This window comes from Pseudophryne corroboree, chromosome 1 (genome assembly GCF_028390025.1).
Source record: "Pseudophryne corroboree isolate aPseCor3 chromosome 1, aPseCor3.hap2, whole genome shotgun sequence".
Taxonomy (NCBI): Eukaryota; Metazoa; Chordata; class Amphibia; order Anura; family Myobatrachidae; genus Pseudophryne; species Pseudophryne corroboree.
The window spans coordinates 237,321,976-237,336,998 of NC_086444.1; the positions used below are offsets into that span (position 1 = coordinate 237,321,976).

Here is a 15,023-nt window from a genome sequence, read left to right on the forward strand (position 1 = left end):
AATGCAGTTATTTTACATATTGTTGAGAAATGGAACTTCGTTGGGTCATAAAGCGTAAAACTGAAGTCCCTGATAATCAGATTTCTATAGCACAATTCCACCAGTACAAAGACTACATAAAAATCATATTTGCTTGCTATTGCTAGTTGAATGCTAATGTGACTAGACTGGGTTCTATTTAATACACTAATATATCTGCTATGACCCCTTAGGGAGAAATGGGGAGCAATTTATAAAAAAAGAAAGGCTATAAAGCCATTTGGTTGGCCCATTTGCAGCTGAAATAATAAAGCTAAACTCTTATACTGGCCAGACAACAGGTCAATATCGTGTACGAATACACAATATCAACGCATTGCATGCACCTCATGCATGCTGTTGATGCGATGAGTGGCCCCGCAGGTTGTACATCGCATTAACTGATCATATGTGCTGCACATATGATCAGTCGATCCTGGCCGCCAGCAATTGCGGAGGTGCGATAGCTCATATGGTGCTAAAACACAGTACAATCTATCGCATGGCTGGCAGGGGAAATCGTAGTACAAATCGCACCTACAGCGAGTCGTACCAATGTATGGCCAGAATTAGTTAGGCTAGCCTCAGATATAATAGTGTAGGGCGCAGTATTGTGGTATTAATTGGAATATGAGAGGGCTTTAAAAGGGGGCAAACATTACTAGGGGGCCACATAATTAGTCTTCGTTAGTTATCCCTGAAGTAGGAATAGTAACAAATGCAGAGTAACGAAACAGATGAACCGCTATTGTATCTAGACTCATGGGGGTAGATTTGCTAAAGCCTCAAAAAAATGAAAAGTGGAGGTGTTACCCATAGCAACCAATCAGTGTTTAGCATTAATTTCTCTATCGAACTCAAGATATTGACAAACAAAATTTGATTGGTTGCCATGGACATCTCCACCTGTCTTTTAGAAGTTATAGTAAATCTACCCCCTAGTTAAACCTCTGTGTGTTTGGATGATTATTCTACTTGCTTCCTTTAACATTATAGGGGGTCATTCCGAGTTGATCGCTCGCTAGCAATTTTGCAGAGCAGCGATCAGATACACTCCCCCGTGGGTGGCGACTATTTTTGCTTTGCAAGTGTGTGTTCGCATGTGCAGCAGAGCGGGACAAAAATGTTTTTTTTTTGCAATTTCTGAGTAGGTCTGAACTTACTCAGCCCTTGCGATCACTTCAGCCTGTCCGGTCCCGGAATTGACGTCAGACATCCGCCCTGCAATTTGTGACCTTGGGTGTATCAATTGTGACCATCACCATCCATACGTCTACAGTCAGGACTTTTGTGGACCTCTCTCTTTCTGTGGACCAGGACTCCAGTGCCGACAGTGCTACCGATTCTAAATCTTCTTTGGAGACCTCAACCATTTGGAACACAGAATACTTGCCAAAACCAGGACTCCACCACTGGTGTTTGTTGACCTCTGTGAACCAGGACTCCGTCATCCGCTGCCGTTGCCATACGAACCGGTTTTTACAAGAGCCTCCCAAATTGGAACACAGCTTTGGTAAAACACATCAAATTGGATGATTCATCCTTATGTTGGTCCTAATTAGTGACTGTATTGTTATTGGTGCAAGAACTCAAAAGGGTCAGTAAGCACACCAAGGTCATATTAGTGAGACATACATGGGTATGAAGTTCTACCTATATTTATTATAGTGTTATTTTAACCATTTTTTATCGTGTAATTGACTTTCTATATAATTAAACAAATCCATTGTGAAAATTATTCTGTGTCAATCTAGCGCTGTATAATTTTATCTCTTTCTCTATCCGCCCTGCAAACACCTGTGTTTTCCCTACCACTCCCAGGTAACGGTCAGTTAACACCCATAAACGCCTTCTTCCTGTCAATCTCCTTGCGATCGGTTGTGCGAATGGATTAGTCGCTAGAAGCAGTGCACAGCAACGATGCTGTTTGTACCTGTACGACGCACATGCGCATTGCGGTGCATGCGCAGTAGTAACCTGATCGCTGCGAAAAACGGCAATGAGTGATCAACTCGGAATGACCCCCATAATCAGCAGCATCATTTTCAAAACAGACCACTATGGCTAGCACATTAATAAATGTAGAGACAAGAATACACTTTTTTTTAAAAAAGGAATTTTACTAAAAAAAAAAAAAAAAAGACAAAAACAAAAAACAAACAAAAAAAACACCACACAGTACAGAAACATTTAGTATGTTTACTTTCGAATTACTTAATAGTAAAGCTTTCTTGGGGAATCAAGAACCGCATAATATTTTTAGATATTTCGTAACAGTAGTACCAAATATTTATTAGTGTAGCAGCTTAAGTGCACATTTTTCTGTAACCTTGCATAGTATGTAGCAACGTTGATAAAGTGCCATTTAACCAAGGAGAGAAGCCAAGTCAACCTCGGTACTTTTAAACCATTCATCAGCAATGCATGAAACCAGAAACCGTACGCCGAGCATAGAATATTCCTGTAATCTGAACACTCAAAAGCTGATGTTCCTACATCCTTCATAGCCCACCTTGCTAAAACCTAGTTATAAGTTATATTCAATAATCCATAAACCTAAAAATGTGCCAAAAAACTAAAACTCTAATACAGTGTGTAATATGCGTGTGCACCAGGACACATAGCCATTTGGAAGGAAGGGGGGTGTCTGAATGGGAGTGGGGGGAAGAGGTGTAGATGGAGCCGTGGACACATCTATTTAGTGTTAAAATTCTCCTAAATTGTGTTTTTCTTATGTAAACGTGTTAAGGGTTAATGCTACTAACCTACTATTCATAAAGTACAGGGGTAAATGCAAGTTTTATATTGTCATTAAAAAGAAGAAAGATAGGAACATACCATTAGTGTATGAGCAGTGTGACTAGCAAGGGATACTTGTAGCTGAGGAGTAGTTCACTCTCGATCTTAAAAGATCTGCAATCAATGTGGAGTATGAATGTAAGCAAATCAATGCCACAGATGCAGGTTTTTGGACAAGCTGCATTGACCACTTCCGTCCACAGCAGTGGACTCAGAGCCCTGAAAAAAGCAGGTAATACATGTGCCTATAGGAGCATGATGAGGTTAAAATATCCTTACTATTTTTCATTGTGTTTTTACATATGGCTCCCTGCAACAAGTCAGCACTCATTTAGGAAACTGGGTATAAGTACCATTTTATCATGCATTACCCATCTCTTCAAAAGATAATCTAAACATTTTAATAAGTTATTATGTGCAACACCCACACCTATAGTGTAATAGAAATTGTGCCCAGTGTTCCTGGTTATTTAGGATTTATGCTAATGCTTGATAAGGCCAAAAGATTTTCACACCACATAAATACATAAACAAATTGCGTGTCTTTCAGAAAACATTTAAGTGAACAGTATGTAAAAGTCAATTACCGGTAATATCATACTAAAGCAAAAGCATAAATAAATACAAATACCAATTATTTCACCTTAAAACTGCATCTGTGAATACATTTAAATTCATTGTTACGATCTAGTGGTCACCGCTACATAGAAAGGACTTTAAAAAGGCTGTACTGGAATAGAAATGTAATCCATAGGGTATAACAAACCATTTGTTTTATGCATTACAATTCAATGAAAGCCCTTGAACTCTTGAAAAGGCTCCTGGTTAAAAAAAGATATTCACAGTCATTCAGAAGACACAGCTAAAACAATCCACAATCTAGAACCAATGAGTTCTAGATATTAAAATATATTTAATAGCTTAAAAAAAGTTTAATTTTGACATAAATACCTTTAGCCCCTTTGGAAGAGGAGACAAACAAATATACCTGGTTAGAAGGCTTATTCCAGTGGCCTTCAGCATAAATCAGACACACACAGTGGAACGACAGTTAAAAGAAACAAACATCTCACTAAAGACATCAGATGATAAGTATTCATTTAGAATTCAGGAGCATATCACATTTCACAAGAATAGTCCAAGTGTTTTGCAGTGATGTCTTCCTCTAAATGAATTGCTCCTCCACCCATCATTGCAAAAGCAGGATACATGGTTCCAATGCAGTCAACTTCTCGCTCATAAAGACAGTTCATATTATCTGCATCATAGAACGCCACTCTGCCTTTATCGTAGTCCAGGCAAACACCTATCCGGCTGGGAAGGGGAAGAACGCGTTCTGTGTAGGTAGTAGAAACGTTAGAGGCCTTTGGGATACAAAACTTCCTCATTCCGATTGTAGCCAGGGTGAATGGGTGAGATGTATCAAAGGCAACATCTTCACTGCCGCTGTCATGACCACTGTCTTGATCATATCTGGAAAAATAAGATAATTAGCAATACAAATTGAGTATCCCATATCCAAATATTCCAAAATATGGAATATTCCAAAATACGGATTTTTTTGACTGAGATAGTGAAATCTTTGTTTTCTGATGGCTCAATGTACACAAACTTAGTTTAATACACAAAGTTATTAAAAATATTATATTAAATGACCTTCAGGCTGTGTGTAGAAGGTGTATATGAAACATAAATGAATTGTGTGAATGTTCACACACTTTGTTTAATGCACAAATTTATTATAAATATTGGCTAAAATTACCTTCAGGATGTGTGTATAAGGTGTATATGAAACATAAATGCATTCTGTGCTTAGACTTGGGTCCCATCGCCATGATATCTCATTATGGTATGCAATTATTCCAAAATACGGAAAAATCCGATATCCAAAATACTTTTGGTCCCAAGCATTTTGGATAAGGGATACTCAACCTGTATCTGTAAATTACGAGGCTTATTCTGCCTGGCTGCTGGCTTACATTATGGTAATGAGAAAATCCTCAGGTGTATACTAATAATCCATGCGGCTGAATGTATAGGCCTATCTAGCCTGCTGTTCTTACATCCGCAGCCATCATTAGTATTGGGACTAATGTTGGACACACAGTAAACAATGTGCGCTCAGCAACCACACACTATACTGCACCGTCCATACACACTGCACAAAGCATCGTTGACCACTGCATTTAAAATGTATGCCATCGGTCCCTGGGAGGCGAACATGCCTGTTGGGCATGCAGCATGCCCAACAGGATGACCCAGGAAACAGCACGCAGTAGTGCAATCGCCGGTACACACCGAGCAATGTGGTCGATATATTCCAATCAGCGTCTGAAAATTTTGGTGTCAGATTAATCACCTAGCAGGTACCGGCTTTACACCAGACCCAAGCTGGGGGATAAGATCAGGGTGGGTAAGATCGGTCTGAAACCCACTCACTGTGAATGAACAATGAAGTCGGCAAACACACCCATGAGATCTGCTATGTTCAATCACATGTTCGCCTCCCAATTACTGGACACAAACACCCATTTTAATGATCGAGCTGTCCATCGAAGGACAGAACAATCCATATGGACTTATGAACTCAGTCTGGGCGCTTAAACCTAACTTGGCGCATGCATAGTAATCAGGTTCTTTTAAGTGCACGTGCAGTAAGTGTAGATCCGCAAGTCCGATTCTATCAGCCCCTATGTATATAGAGAGGAAGAACTGAAAAAATACTTAACATACAACAAGCTTTTAAATGGCAAATTCCTCCTCATACACCAAGTACATCTTTATGTGGCTATCTTTACACTAACACTGGAAACATGACACAAAGGTTCAAGATGCTCTCTGGCTTGGTGTTGATAAGATGCTATACATTAGAAGACAGTCTTTAGATTAATGATTTATTAAGCTCAAACCTGACTGGAGCAGCATCAGACAACTACACACAAACTACCTATCAAAGGACACCAAACAGGATGCGGAAATGTCCATTTGGCGTGCTTTCATAGGTAGCCTGGTGAAGGTATCTGCTCAGTGTGAGATCATAGGTTACCTGAGAAAGCATAAGTAACGGACTCCAACACACATTATCCAGCTCCAGGCAGTGTCAAGCTAAACAAACCATCAATGTAAACACTAATTTCACTGCATAATTTCTCAAGTATTTATTTTCATTATTTGATGAAGAATGCAACAATGTGACAATTGCATCTTGCTATGCAAGACAAAGAAATGGCTCCCCCGATTAAAAATCCAAACACAAAATAATTACAAAAAATAAATAAGATTTTACTCACCGGTAAATCTATTTCTCGTAGTCCGTAGTGGATGCTGGGAACTCCGTAAGGACCATGGGGAATAGATGGGCTCCGCAGGAGACTGGGCACTCTATAAGAAAGATTAGGTACTATCTGGTGTGCACTGGCTCCTCCCTCTATGCCCCTCCTCCAGACCTCAGTTGGGATACTGTGCCCGGAAGAGCGGACACAATAAGGAAGGATTTTGAATCCCGGGTAAGACTCATACCAGCCACACCAATCACACCGTATAACTCGTGATACTATACCCAGTTAACAGTATGAAATATAACAGAGCCTCTCAACAGATGGCTCAACAATAACCCTTTAGTTAGGCAATAACTATATACAAGTATTGCAGACAATCCGCACTTGGGATGGGCGCCCAGCATCCACTACGGACTACGAGAAATAGATTTACCGGTGAGTAAAATCTTATTTTCTGACGTTCTAGTGGATGCTGGGAACTCCGTAAGGATCATGGGGATTATACCAAAGCTCCCACACGGGTGGGAGAGTGCGGATGACTCTGCAGCACCGAATGAGAGAACTAAAGGTCCTCCTCAGCCAGGGTATCAAATTTGTAGAATTTAGCAAACGTGTTTGCCCCTGACCAAGTTGCAGCTCGGCAAAGTTGTAAAGCCGAGACCCCTCGGGCAGCTGCCCAAGATGAGCCCACCTTCCTCGTGGAATGGGCTTTCACTGATTTAGGATGCGGCAATCCAGCCGCAGAATGCTCCAGCTGAATTGTGCTGCAAATTCAGCGAGCAATAGTCTGCTTTGAAGCAGGAGCACCTATTTTGTTGGGTGCCTACAGGATAAGAAGCGAGTCAGTTTTCCTGACTCCAGCCGTCCTGGAAATGTAATTTTTTTTAAGGCCCTGACTACGTCCAGTAACTTGGAATCTTCCAAGTCCCTAGTAGCCGCAGGCACTACAATAGGTTGGTTCAAGTGAAAAGCTGATACCACCTTAGGGAGAAACTGGGGACGAGTCCTCAATTCTGCCCTATCCATATGGAAAATCAGATAAGGGCTTTTACATGACAAAGCCGCCAATTCTGACACACGCCTGGCCGAAGCCAAGGCCAATAACATGACCACTTTTCACGAGAGATATTTCAGATCCACAGTTTTAAGTGGCTCAAACCAATGTGATTTCAGGAAACTCAACACCACGTTGAGATCCCACGGTGCCACAGGAGGCACAAAAGGGGGCTGAATATGTAGCACTCCCTTTACAAAAGTCTGAACTTCAGGCAGTGAAGCCAGTTCTTTCTGGAAGAAAATCGACAGAGCCGAAATCTGGACCTTAATGGAACCCAATTTTAGGCTTATAGTCACTCCCGACTGTAGGAAGTGCAGAAAACGACCCAGCTGAAATTCCTCTGTTGGGGCCTTCCTGGCCTCACACCACGCAACATATATTCGCCAAATACGGTGATAATGGTTTGCGGTTACTTCTTTCCTGGCTTTTATCAGCGTAGGAATGACTTCCTCCGGAATGCCCTTTTGCTTTAGGATCCGGAATTCAACCGCCATGCCGTCCAACGCAGCCGCGGTAAGTCTTGGAACAGACAGGGCCCCTGCTGTAGCAGATCCAGTCTGAGCGGTAGAGGCCATGGGTCCTCTGATATTATTTCTGTAAGTTCTGGGTACCAAGCTCTTCTTGGCCCATCCGGAACCACGAGTATCGTTCTTCCTCCTCGTTTTCTTATTATTCTCAGTACCCTTGGTATGAGAGGCAGAGGAGGGAATACATAAACCGACTGGTACACCCACGGTGTCACTAGAGCGTCCACAGCTATTGCCTGAGGGTCCCTTGACCTGGCGCAATATCTAGTTTTTTGTTTAGGCGGGACGCCATCATGTCCACTTGTGGCCATTCCCAACGGTTTACCAACAGTTGGAAGACTTCTGGATGAAGTCCCCACTCTCCCGGGTGTCGGTCGTGTCTGCTGAGGAAGCCTGCTTCCCAGTTGTCCACTCCCGGAATGAACACTGCTGACAGTGCTAAGACGTGATTTTCCGCCCATCGGAGAATCCTTGTGGCTTCTGCCATCGCCATCCTGCTTCTTGTGCCGCCCTGTCGGTTTACATGGGCGACTGCCGTGATGTTGTCTGATTGGATCAGTACCGGCTGGTTTTGAAGCAGAGGCCTTGCCAGACTTAGGGCATTGTAAATGGCCCTCAGTTCCAGAATATTTATGTGTAGGGACGACTCCTGACTTGACCAAAGTCCTTGGAAGTTTCTTCCCTGTGTGACTGCCCCCCAGCCTCGAAGGCTGGCATCCGTGGTTACCAGGACCCAGTCCTGTATGCCGAATCTGCGGCCCTCTTGAAGATGAGCACTCTGCAGCCACCACAGTAGAGATACCCTGGTCCTTGGAGACAGGGTTATCAGCCGATGCATCTGAAGATGCGATCCCGACCACTTGTCCAAGAGGTCCCACTAAAAGGTTCTTGTATGGAACCTGCCGAATGGAATTTTGCTTCGTAAGAAGCTACCATTTTTCCCAGGACTCGTGTGCAGTGATGCACCGATACCTGTTCTGGTTTCAGGAGGTCTCTGACTAGAGATGACAGCTCCTTGGCTTTCTCCTGCAGGAGTAACACTTTTTTTTTTTTTTCTGTTCTGTGTCCAGAACCATCCCCAGGAACAGTAGGCGTGTGGTAGGAACCAGCTGTGACTTTGGAATGTATAGAATCCATCCGTGCTGTTGTAGCACTTCCCGAGATAGTGCTACTCCGACCAGCAACTGCTCCTTCGACCTCGCCTTTATAAGGAGATCGTCCAAGTACGGGATAATTAAAACTCCCTTTTTTCGAAGGAGTATCATCATTTCTGCCATTACCTTGGTAAAGACCCTCGGTGCCGTGGACAGTCCAAACGGCAGTGTTTGGAATTGGTAATGGCAATCCTGTACCACAAATCTGAGGTACTCCTGATGAGGATGGTAAATGGGGACATGTAGGTAAGCATCCTTGATGTCCAGGGATACCATGTAATCCCCCTCCTCCAGGCTTGCAATAACCGCCCTGAGCGATTCCATCTTGAACTTTAATGTATGTGTTCAAGGATTTCAAATTTAAAATGGGTCTCACCGAACCGTCCGGTTTCGGTACCACAACCAGTGTGGAATAGTAACCCCGTCCTTGTTGAAGTTGGGGCACCTCGACTATCACCTGCTGGGAATACAGCTTGTGAATTGCCTCTAGCACAGCCTCCCTGCCTGAGGGAGTTGTCGGCAAGGCAGATTTGAGGAAACGGCGGGGGGGAGACACCTCGAATTCCAGCTTGTACCCCTAAGATTATACTTGAAGGATCCAGGGATCCACCTGTGAGCGAGCCCACTGATCGCTGAAAGTTTTGAGGCGGCCCCCCACCGTACCTGGTTACGCCTGTGGAGCCCCCGCGTCATGCGGTGGACTCAGAGGAAGCGGGGGAAGAATTTTGATTCTGGGAACTGGCTGACTGGTGCAGCTTTTTTCCTCTTCCCTCGTCTCTGTGCAGAAAGGAAGCGCCTTTGACCCGCTTGCTTTTCTGAAGCCGAAAGGACTGTACCTGATAATACAGTGCTTTTCTTAGGCTGTGAGGAAACCTGAGGTAAAAAAATTTCATCCCAGCTGTTGCTGTGGATACGAGGTCCCAGAGACCATCCCCAAACAATTCCTCACCCTTATAAGGCTCTATGTGCCTTTTAAAGTCAGCATCACCTGTCCAGTGTCGGGTCTCTAATACCCTCCTGACAGAATGGACATTGCAATAATTCTGGATGCCAGCCGGCAAAATATCCCTCTGTGCATCCCTCATATATAAGACGACGTCTTATGTTCGCAAAATAGTATCCCTGTTTGAAAGGGTTACAGACCACGCTGCAGCAGTACTATCTGCAGGTCTCAGTCTAGTACCTGAGTGTGTAAATACAGACTTCAGGATAGCCTCCTGCTATTTATCAGCAGGTACCTTCAAAGTGGCCGTATCCTAAGACGGCAGTGCCACCTTTTTTGACAAACGTGTGAGCGCCTTATCCACCCTAGGGGATATCTCCCAGCGTAACTTATCCTCTGACGGGAAAGGGTACGCCATCAGTAACTTTTTAGAAATTACCAGTTTCTTATCGGGGGAACCCACGCTTTTTCACACTTCATTCACTCATTTGATGGGGGAACAAAACACTGCCTGCTTTTTCTCCCCACACATAAAACCCCCTTTTTTTTTTTTTTTTTTTTTTTTTTATAGTTTTTAGTGGTACTTGGGTTAATGTCAGAAATGCGTAACACATTTTTTATTGCCGGGATCATGTAACGGATGTTCCTAGTGGATTGTGTATATGTCTCAACCTCGTCGACACTGGAGTCAGACTTAGTGTCGACATCTGTGTCTGCCATCTGAGGGAGCGGGCGTTTTTAAGCCCCTGATGGCCTTTGAGACGCCTGAACAGGCGCGGGCTGAGAAGCCGGCTGTCCCATAGCTGTTACGTCATCCAGCCTTTTATGTAAGGAGTTGACACTGTCGGTTAATACCTTCCACCTATCCACCCACTCTGGTGTCGGCCCACAGGGGGCGACATCTCATTTATCGGCTTCTGCTCCGCCTCCACATAAGCCTCCTCATCAAACATGTCGACACAGCCGTACCGACACACCGCACACACACAGGGAATGCTCTGACTGAGGACAGGACCCCACACAGCCCTTTGGGGAGACAGAGAGAGAGTATGCCAGCACACACCGGAGCGCTATATAATGTAGGGATAAACACCATCACTGAGTGAATTTTCCCCAATAGCTGCTTGTATAAACAATATTGCGCCTAAATTTAGTGCCCCCCCTCTCTTTTTAACCCTTTGAGCCTGAAAACTACAGGGGAGAGCCTGGGGAGCTGTCTTCCAGCTACACTGTGAAGAGAAAATGGCGCCGGTGTGCTGAGGGAGATGGCTCCGCCCCTTTTTCGGCTGACTTTTCTCCCGCTTTTTTCTGTATTCTGGCAGGGGTAATTACCACATATATAGCCTCTGGGGTTATATATTGTGGCTATTTTGCCAGCCAAGGTGTTTTTATTGCTGCTCAGGGCGCCCCCCCCCAGCGCCCTGCACCCTCAGTGACCGGAGTGTGAAGTGTGTATGAGGAGCAATGGCGCACAGCTGCAGTGCTGTGCGCTACCTTGGTGAAGACTGAAGTCTTCTGCCGCCGATTTTCCGGACCATCTTCATGCTTCTGGCTCTGTAAGGGGGACGGCGGCGCGGCTCCGGGAACGAACACCAAGGACGGGTCCTGCGCTCGATCCCTCTGGAGCTAATGGTGTCCAGTAGCCTAAGAAGCCCAAGCTAGCTGCAAGCAGGTAGGTTCGCTTCTTCTCCCCTTAGTCCCTCGATGCAGTGAGCCTGTTGCCAGCAGTTCTCACTGTAAAATAAAAAACCTAATTTAAACTTTCTTTCTAGAAGCTCAGGAGAGCCCCTAGTGTGCAACCAGCTCGGGCCGGGCACAGAAATCTAACTGAGGTCTGGAGGAGGGGCATAGAGGGAGGAGCCAGTGCACACCAGATAGTACCAAATCTTTCTTATAGAGTGCCCAGTCTCCTGCGGAGCCCGTCTATTCCCCATGGTCCTTACGGAGTTCCCAGCATCCACTAGGACGTCAGAGAAAATAAAGTTTCATTATATGGTTACTGGGAGCATACAGTACTTAAAGAATGAAAAAGTTCAGCGCCTTCTATTATATTCTATTCACAATCCCACCCCAAACCGTTAAGATATTAATTTTATTTATCATGGCAATCTCAAAGAACAGTCTTAAGTGTCAATACAATTAACCGCGATCACGCTTTATGGCGGCCCGACCTTGCTCACAAGTGCTCGCTGCCCCATAGGGTAGAGAGCAATTGTGTGTGAATTCAGGCCGAAACCTGGCTGTGAAGGGTGCAAGTTAAACGCAGCATCAACGACACATCGCACCCAATTAGATTGACACCTTATTCTGTCGGGGCCAACAGCAGCAGAGTCAGTAGGAGGGAATCCAGGCACGTTTTGGTGGGAGAGGTCATTTTTATTGTTTTGTGACGGGGTTGTCCAACTACTGTGCTAATGTTTATACAATAGGGTTGATTCAATTAGCCGCAGGCTTTACCGCACAGCTCCTGGGTAAAGTGCCAGGAGATATTCAATTAGAGGCTTGCGATCAATCAGCGACTACAGAAGATTAAATGCCAACTATTTTTATACAAAAGTGGACACTTAAAAAATAGGAGATACTTTGACAGTTTAGCAGTATAAATAATATACATTACCTTGGACTGCTTATGTCACGAGGATTATGCAACCATTCTTGAAGTTTGATATCAGATGCAACACCAACTTTCACCATGTAGGAGTATGGCTCTACAGTGAATGCCCAGTAATGTTTCCCCTTTGTGATCCCAGCATCACCAATGATGTAATCAAGGCACATATAGGATCCTACTTGCACGCGTTCTGCCCCAAGCAGCAGGGGAAGCCCAGCCATGCTCTCCACAGTGTCCCTTCTATCACTCAGCAGGATATGTTCTTTGTTATACCCACATTTGTCATCAAACAGAAAACTGAATACTGCAAGAGAAATTAAAGCTGGTTAATGTAACAGCAAAAGTAAAGAACGCAATACATATAAAAAATGATACCGGGACTGCATTAAACTTTTATTATTGTATTTAAATTACATTCGCAAGAAACAAAAAGGATGATCACTGAAGCCCTACTAGTGGCATGCAGAGTGCACCCAGTCCACTCTGCTATCTACAGTTATACCTGGGATGAACCAGGGGGACAACCGCTCCTTATTCTATGGTTCTAAAGAGGGCTCAGTACAGTGTTAGTCTGTATGTAAGGAAAAATACGCAGTGCCATGTTACTCTTTGTCAAATATAAATATTAAAGATATAGGTATAGTATTCCTCATAAGTCTGCGAGAAAAACTTAATATAAATGGTTTTTGACTGTTCCATGAACTAATTTTCTCCTAAAAGGCCTCCCATGAAAATCACATACACATGTAAAAATCTCCTTGCATCACCACGAAAGGAATGGCCTACTGCAGGGGGCATGTATGACATCATTGGATGAGTTGGGAGGTCTGGCTTGACCAAAAAAACGATAGCGGGGAATGGGGGCCTTTAAAATGTTGTAACATATGTCTAGCATATGCATTCATCATGTACTATTGTATAAAAGTGTTTCATGTTACAGCTCTTTTATAAACACAGAAAACGTAAGATGGTTTTCCAATGATGTCATTCTTTTTCATTAAGTGCTATGTAATGCCAGATTTATTGCAGTTTGTAGATGTATCATTTCATAAGTGTTCTCACTATAACCAAGGAGTGGGTGTTGTGCAAGTCTTATGCAAAAACTCCTAGGAATTGTGCACAAGATGTAAAAGGGTTTTGTATTTTCATATGCAGAGTGAAAAGCACACAACAGCTGCAGCACTTCTGCCTCAAGTTCCATCCGCATGTAATGTATTGTAGGATTGACGCATACTCTGTGCACAGTCACTAATTTTGTGCTCTTCACTTCTGTGTTTTAATGAATATATATTTTTTATTATATTTTTTTTTTTTAACCTCTGAACCTTTGAAAATTATGGAGGCCATGTTCTACTTGAGGTTGAGCAGCTACAGCACTGGAGAGCAAAATCATTCCATGTGAGGGAATAAAATAGTACCAAATTCTAAAACATAGCAGGTGGATTAAAAAGAACAACATTAACGGATACCTGGAGGGAGAAAGGGGGGTGGAATTGAAATAAGCACTAGGTCCCACAGGAGGCTTGAAGGGTGTGATCCTGCGCACAGTTCTGGAAACTACGGAACTGTGAACATTGCTTCTCTTTCTTTGCACTGTTTAAGGCTCATAGCATTACCACCCAAGGCTTCATTAGGAGCTTGCACTTAATTGAAGGAACACCTTAAAACTTCAAAAAGCTTACAATTTCTTTATTTTGGGGGGAGAGGAGGAGGAGTTGCACTTCTTAGATATAAGAACAAAAAGGGTGTACCTGGAGCAGGTGGCGTGTGCAAGATGATTTCTCTGCTGAAGGGACTGCAGGCAGAGCCTCGGAGCCCCTGCACCCTGAAGCTATAGGAGCTATTGAAGTCCAGATCAGAAACCACTTTACTTGTACTGGTTGATCCAACTTCATTCCATAAAGAATCTTCATTTTTGTCAGTCTTTCGGTACTCGAGAACATAGCTATCTGCAAGACCAGAATCACTGGGCTGATGCCAGCTAATTTTGGCGTTGTTATACATCTTGCTCGCTTTCAAATTTATTTCTGGTACATCGAGAGCTGAGGATATAAATACAGAGAACAGATTTAAAAAACAAAAAAGACTAACTGAAAGAGGAACAGAAAACGCGATTGTCATAATACTTGATTTAGACCTGCATCACTAGAATTTGAGATTTCAATTCGCACCAAATAATTACATCTGTGGGAGGGGGTAAATTTTAAAATTAACTGCATAGAAATAGTCAATCATTGATATCTCCAGCACTGGTTACAAAACAGCTCGTCAGTGCCTACATTAAATCCAGAAAGTAGCTGCTGCCATCTATGTACAGGGTGATTCAAAAGTCACAGTACACCCTTTTTGTTTCAAAAACTGTGCACGAAATAGGCAAACTGAACACTCCAGTAAGGTATGGGTGAGGTGGGCTATCTTTTAGGGTATGTACCAAACATGGGCGGCATCTTGAATCAAAGTCAGTTTTTTCAAATGGAAAGGGGGTCATGTATCATGTCAGACATCAGAATTTGCTGAAAAGTTTATTGCTGCAAACAGATTTTAAATAGCAGTTATGGTTCTAAAGTTACAACACTTTGTTGCAGGTAACTGAAGATGGCTTTGACAAGAGGAGAGAATTTAGGTAATTTTGATGT

At 43.4% G+C, this 15,023-nt stretch overlaps 1 protein-coding gene across 5 annotated transcripts in view; it reads right to left on the minus strand.

The window, feature by feature from the left end:
• Positions 1–3,898: 3,898 nt before the first annotated feature.
• TRIM36 (tripartite motif containing 36) overlaps positions 3,899–15,023 on the minus strand; it is a 173,587-nt gene continuing 162,462 nt past the window's right edge. For all 5 annotated transcript variants that reach the window (XM_063964150.1, XM_063964147.1, XM_063964146.1 and 2 more), the window contains 3 exons: positions 14,139–14,429; positions 12,394–12,691; positions 3,899–4,290 (listed from right to left, as the gene is read on the minus strand). In XM_063964150.1, the coding sequence (XP_063820220.1) occupies positions 3,936–4,290; positions 12,394–12,691; positions 14,139–14,429 (944 nt within the window). In that variant the 3' untranslated portion in view covers positions 3,899–3,935. The remainder of the gene's footprint in view (positions 4,291–12,393; positions 12,692–14,138; positions 14,430–15,023) is intronic.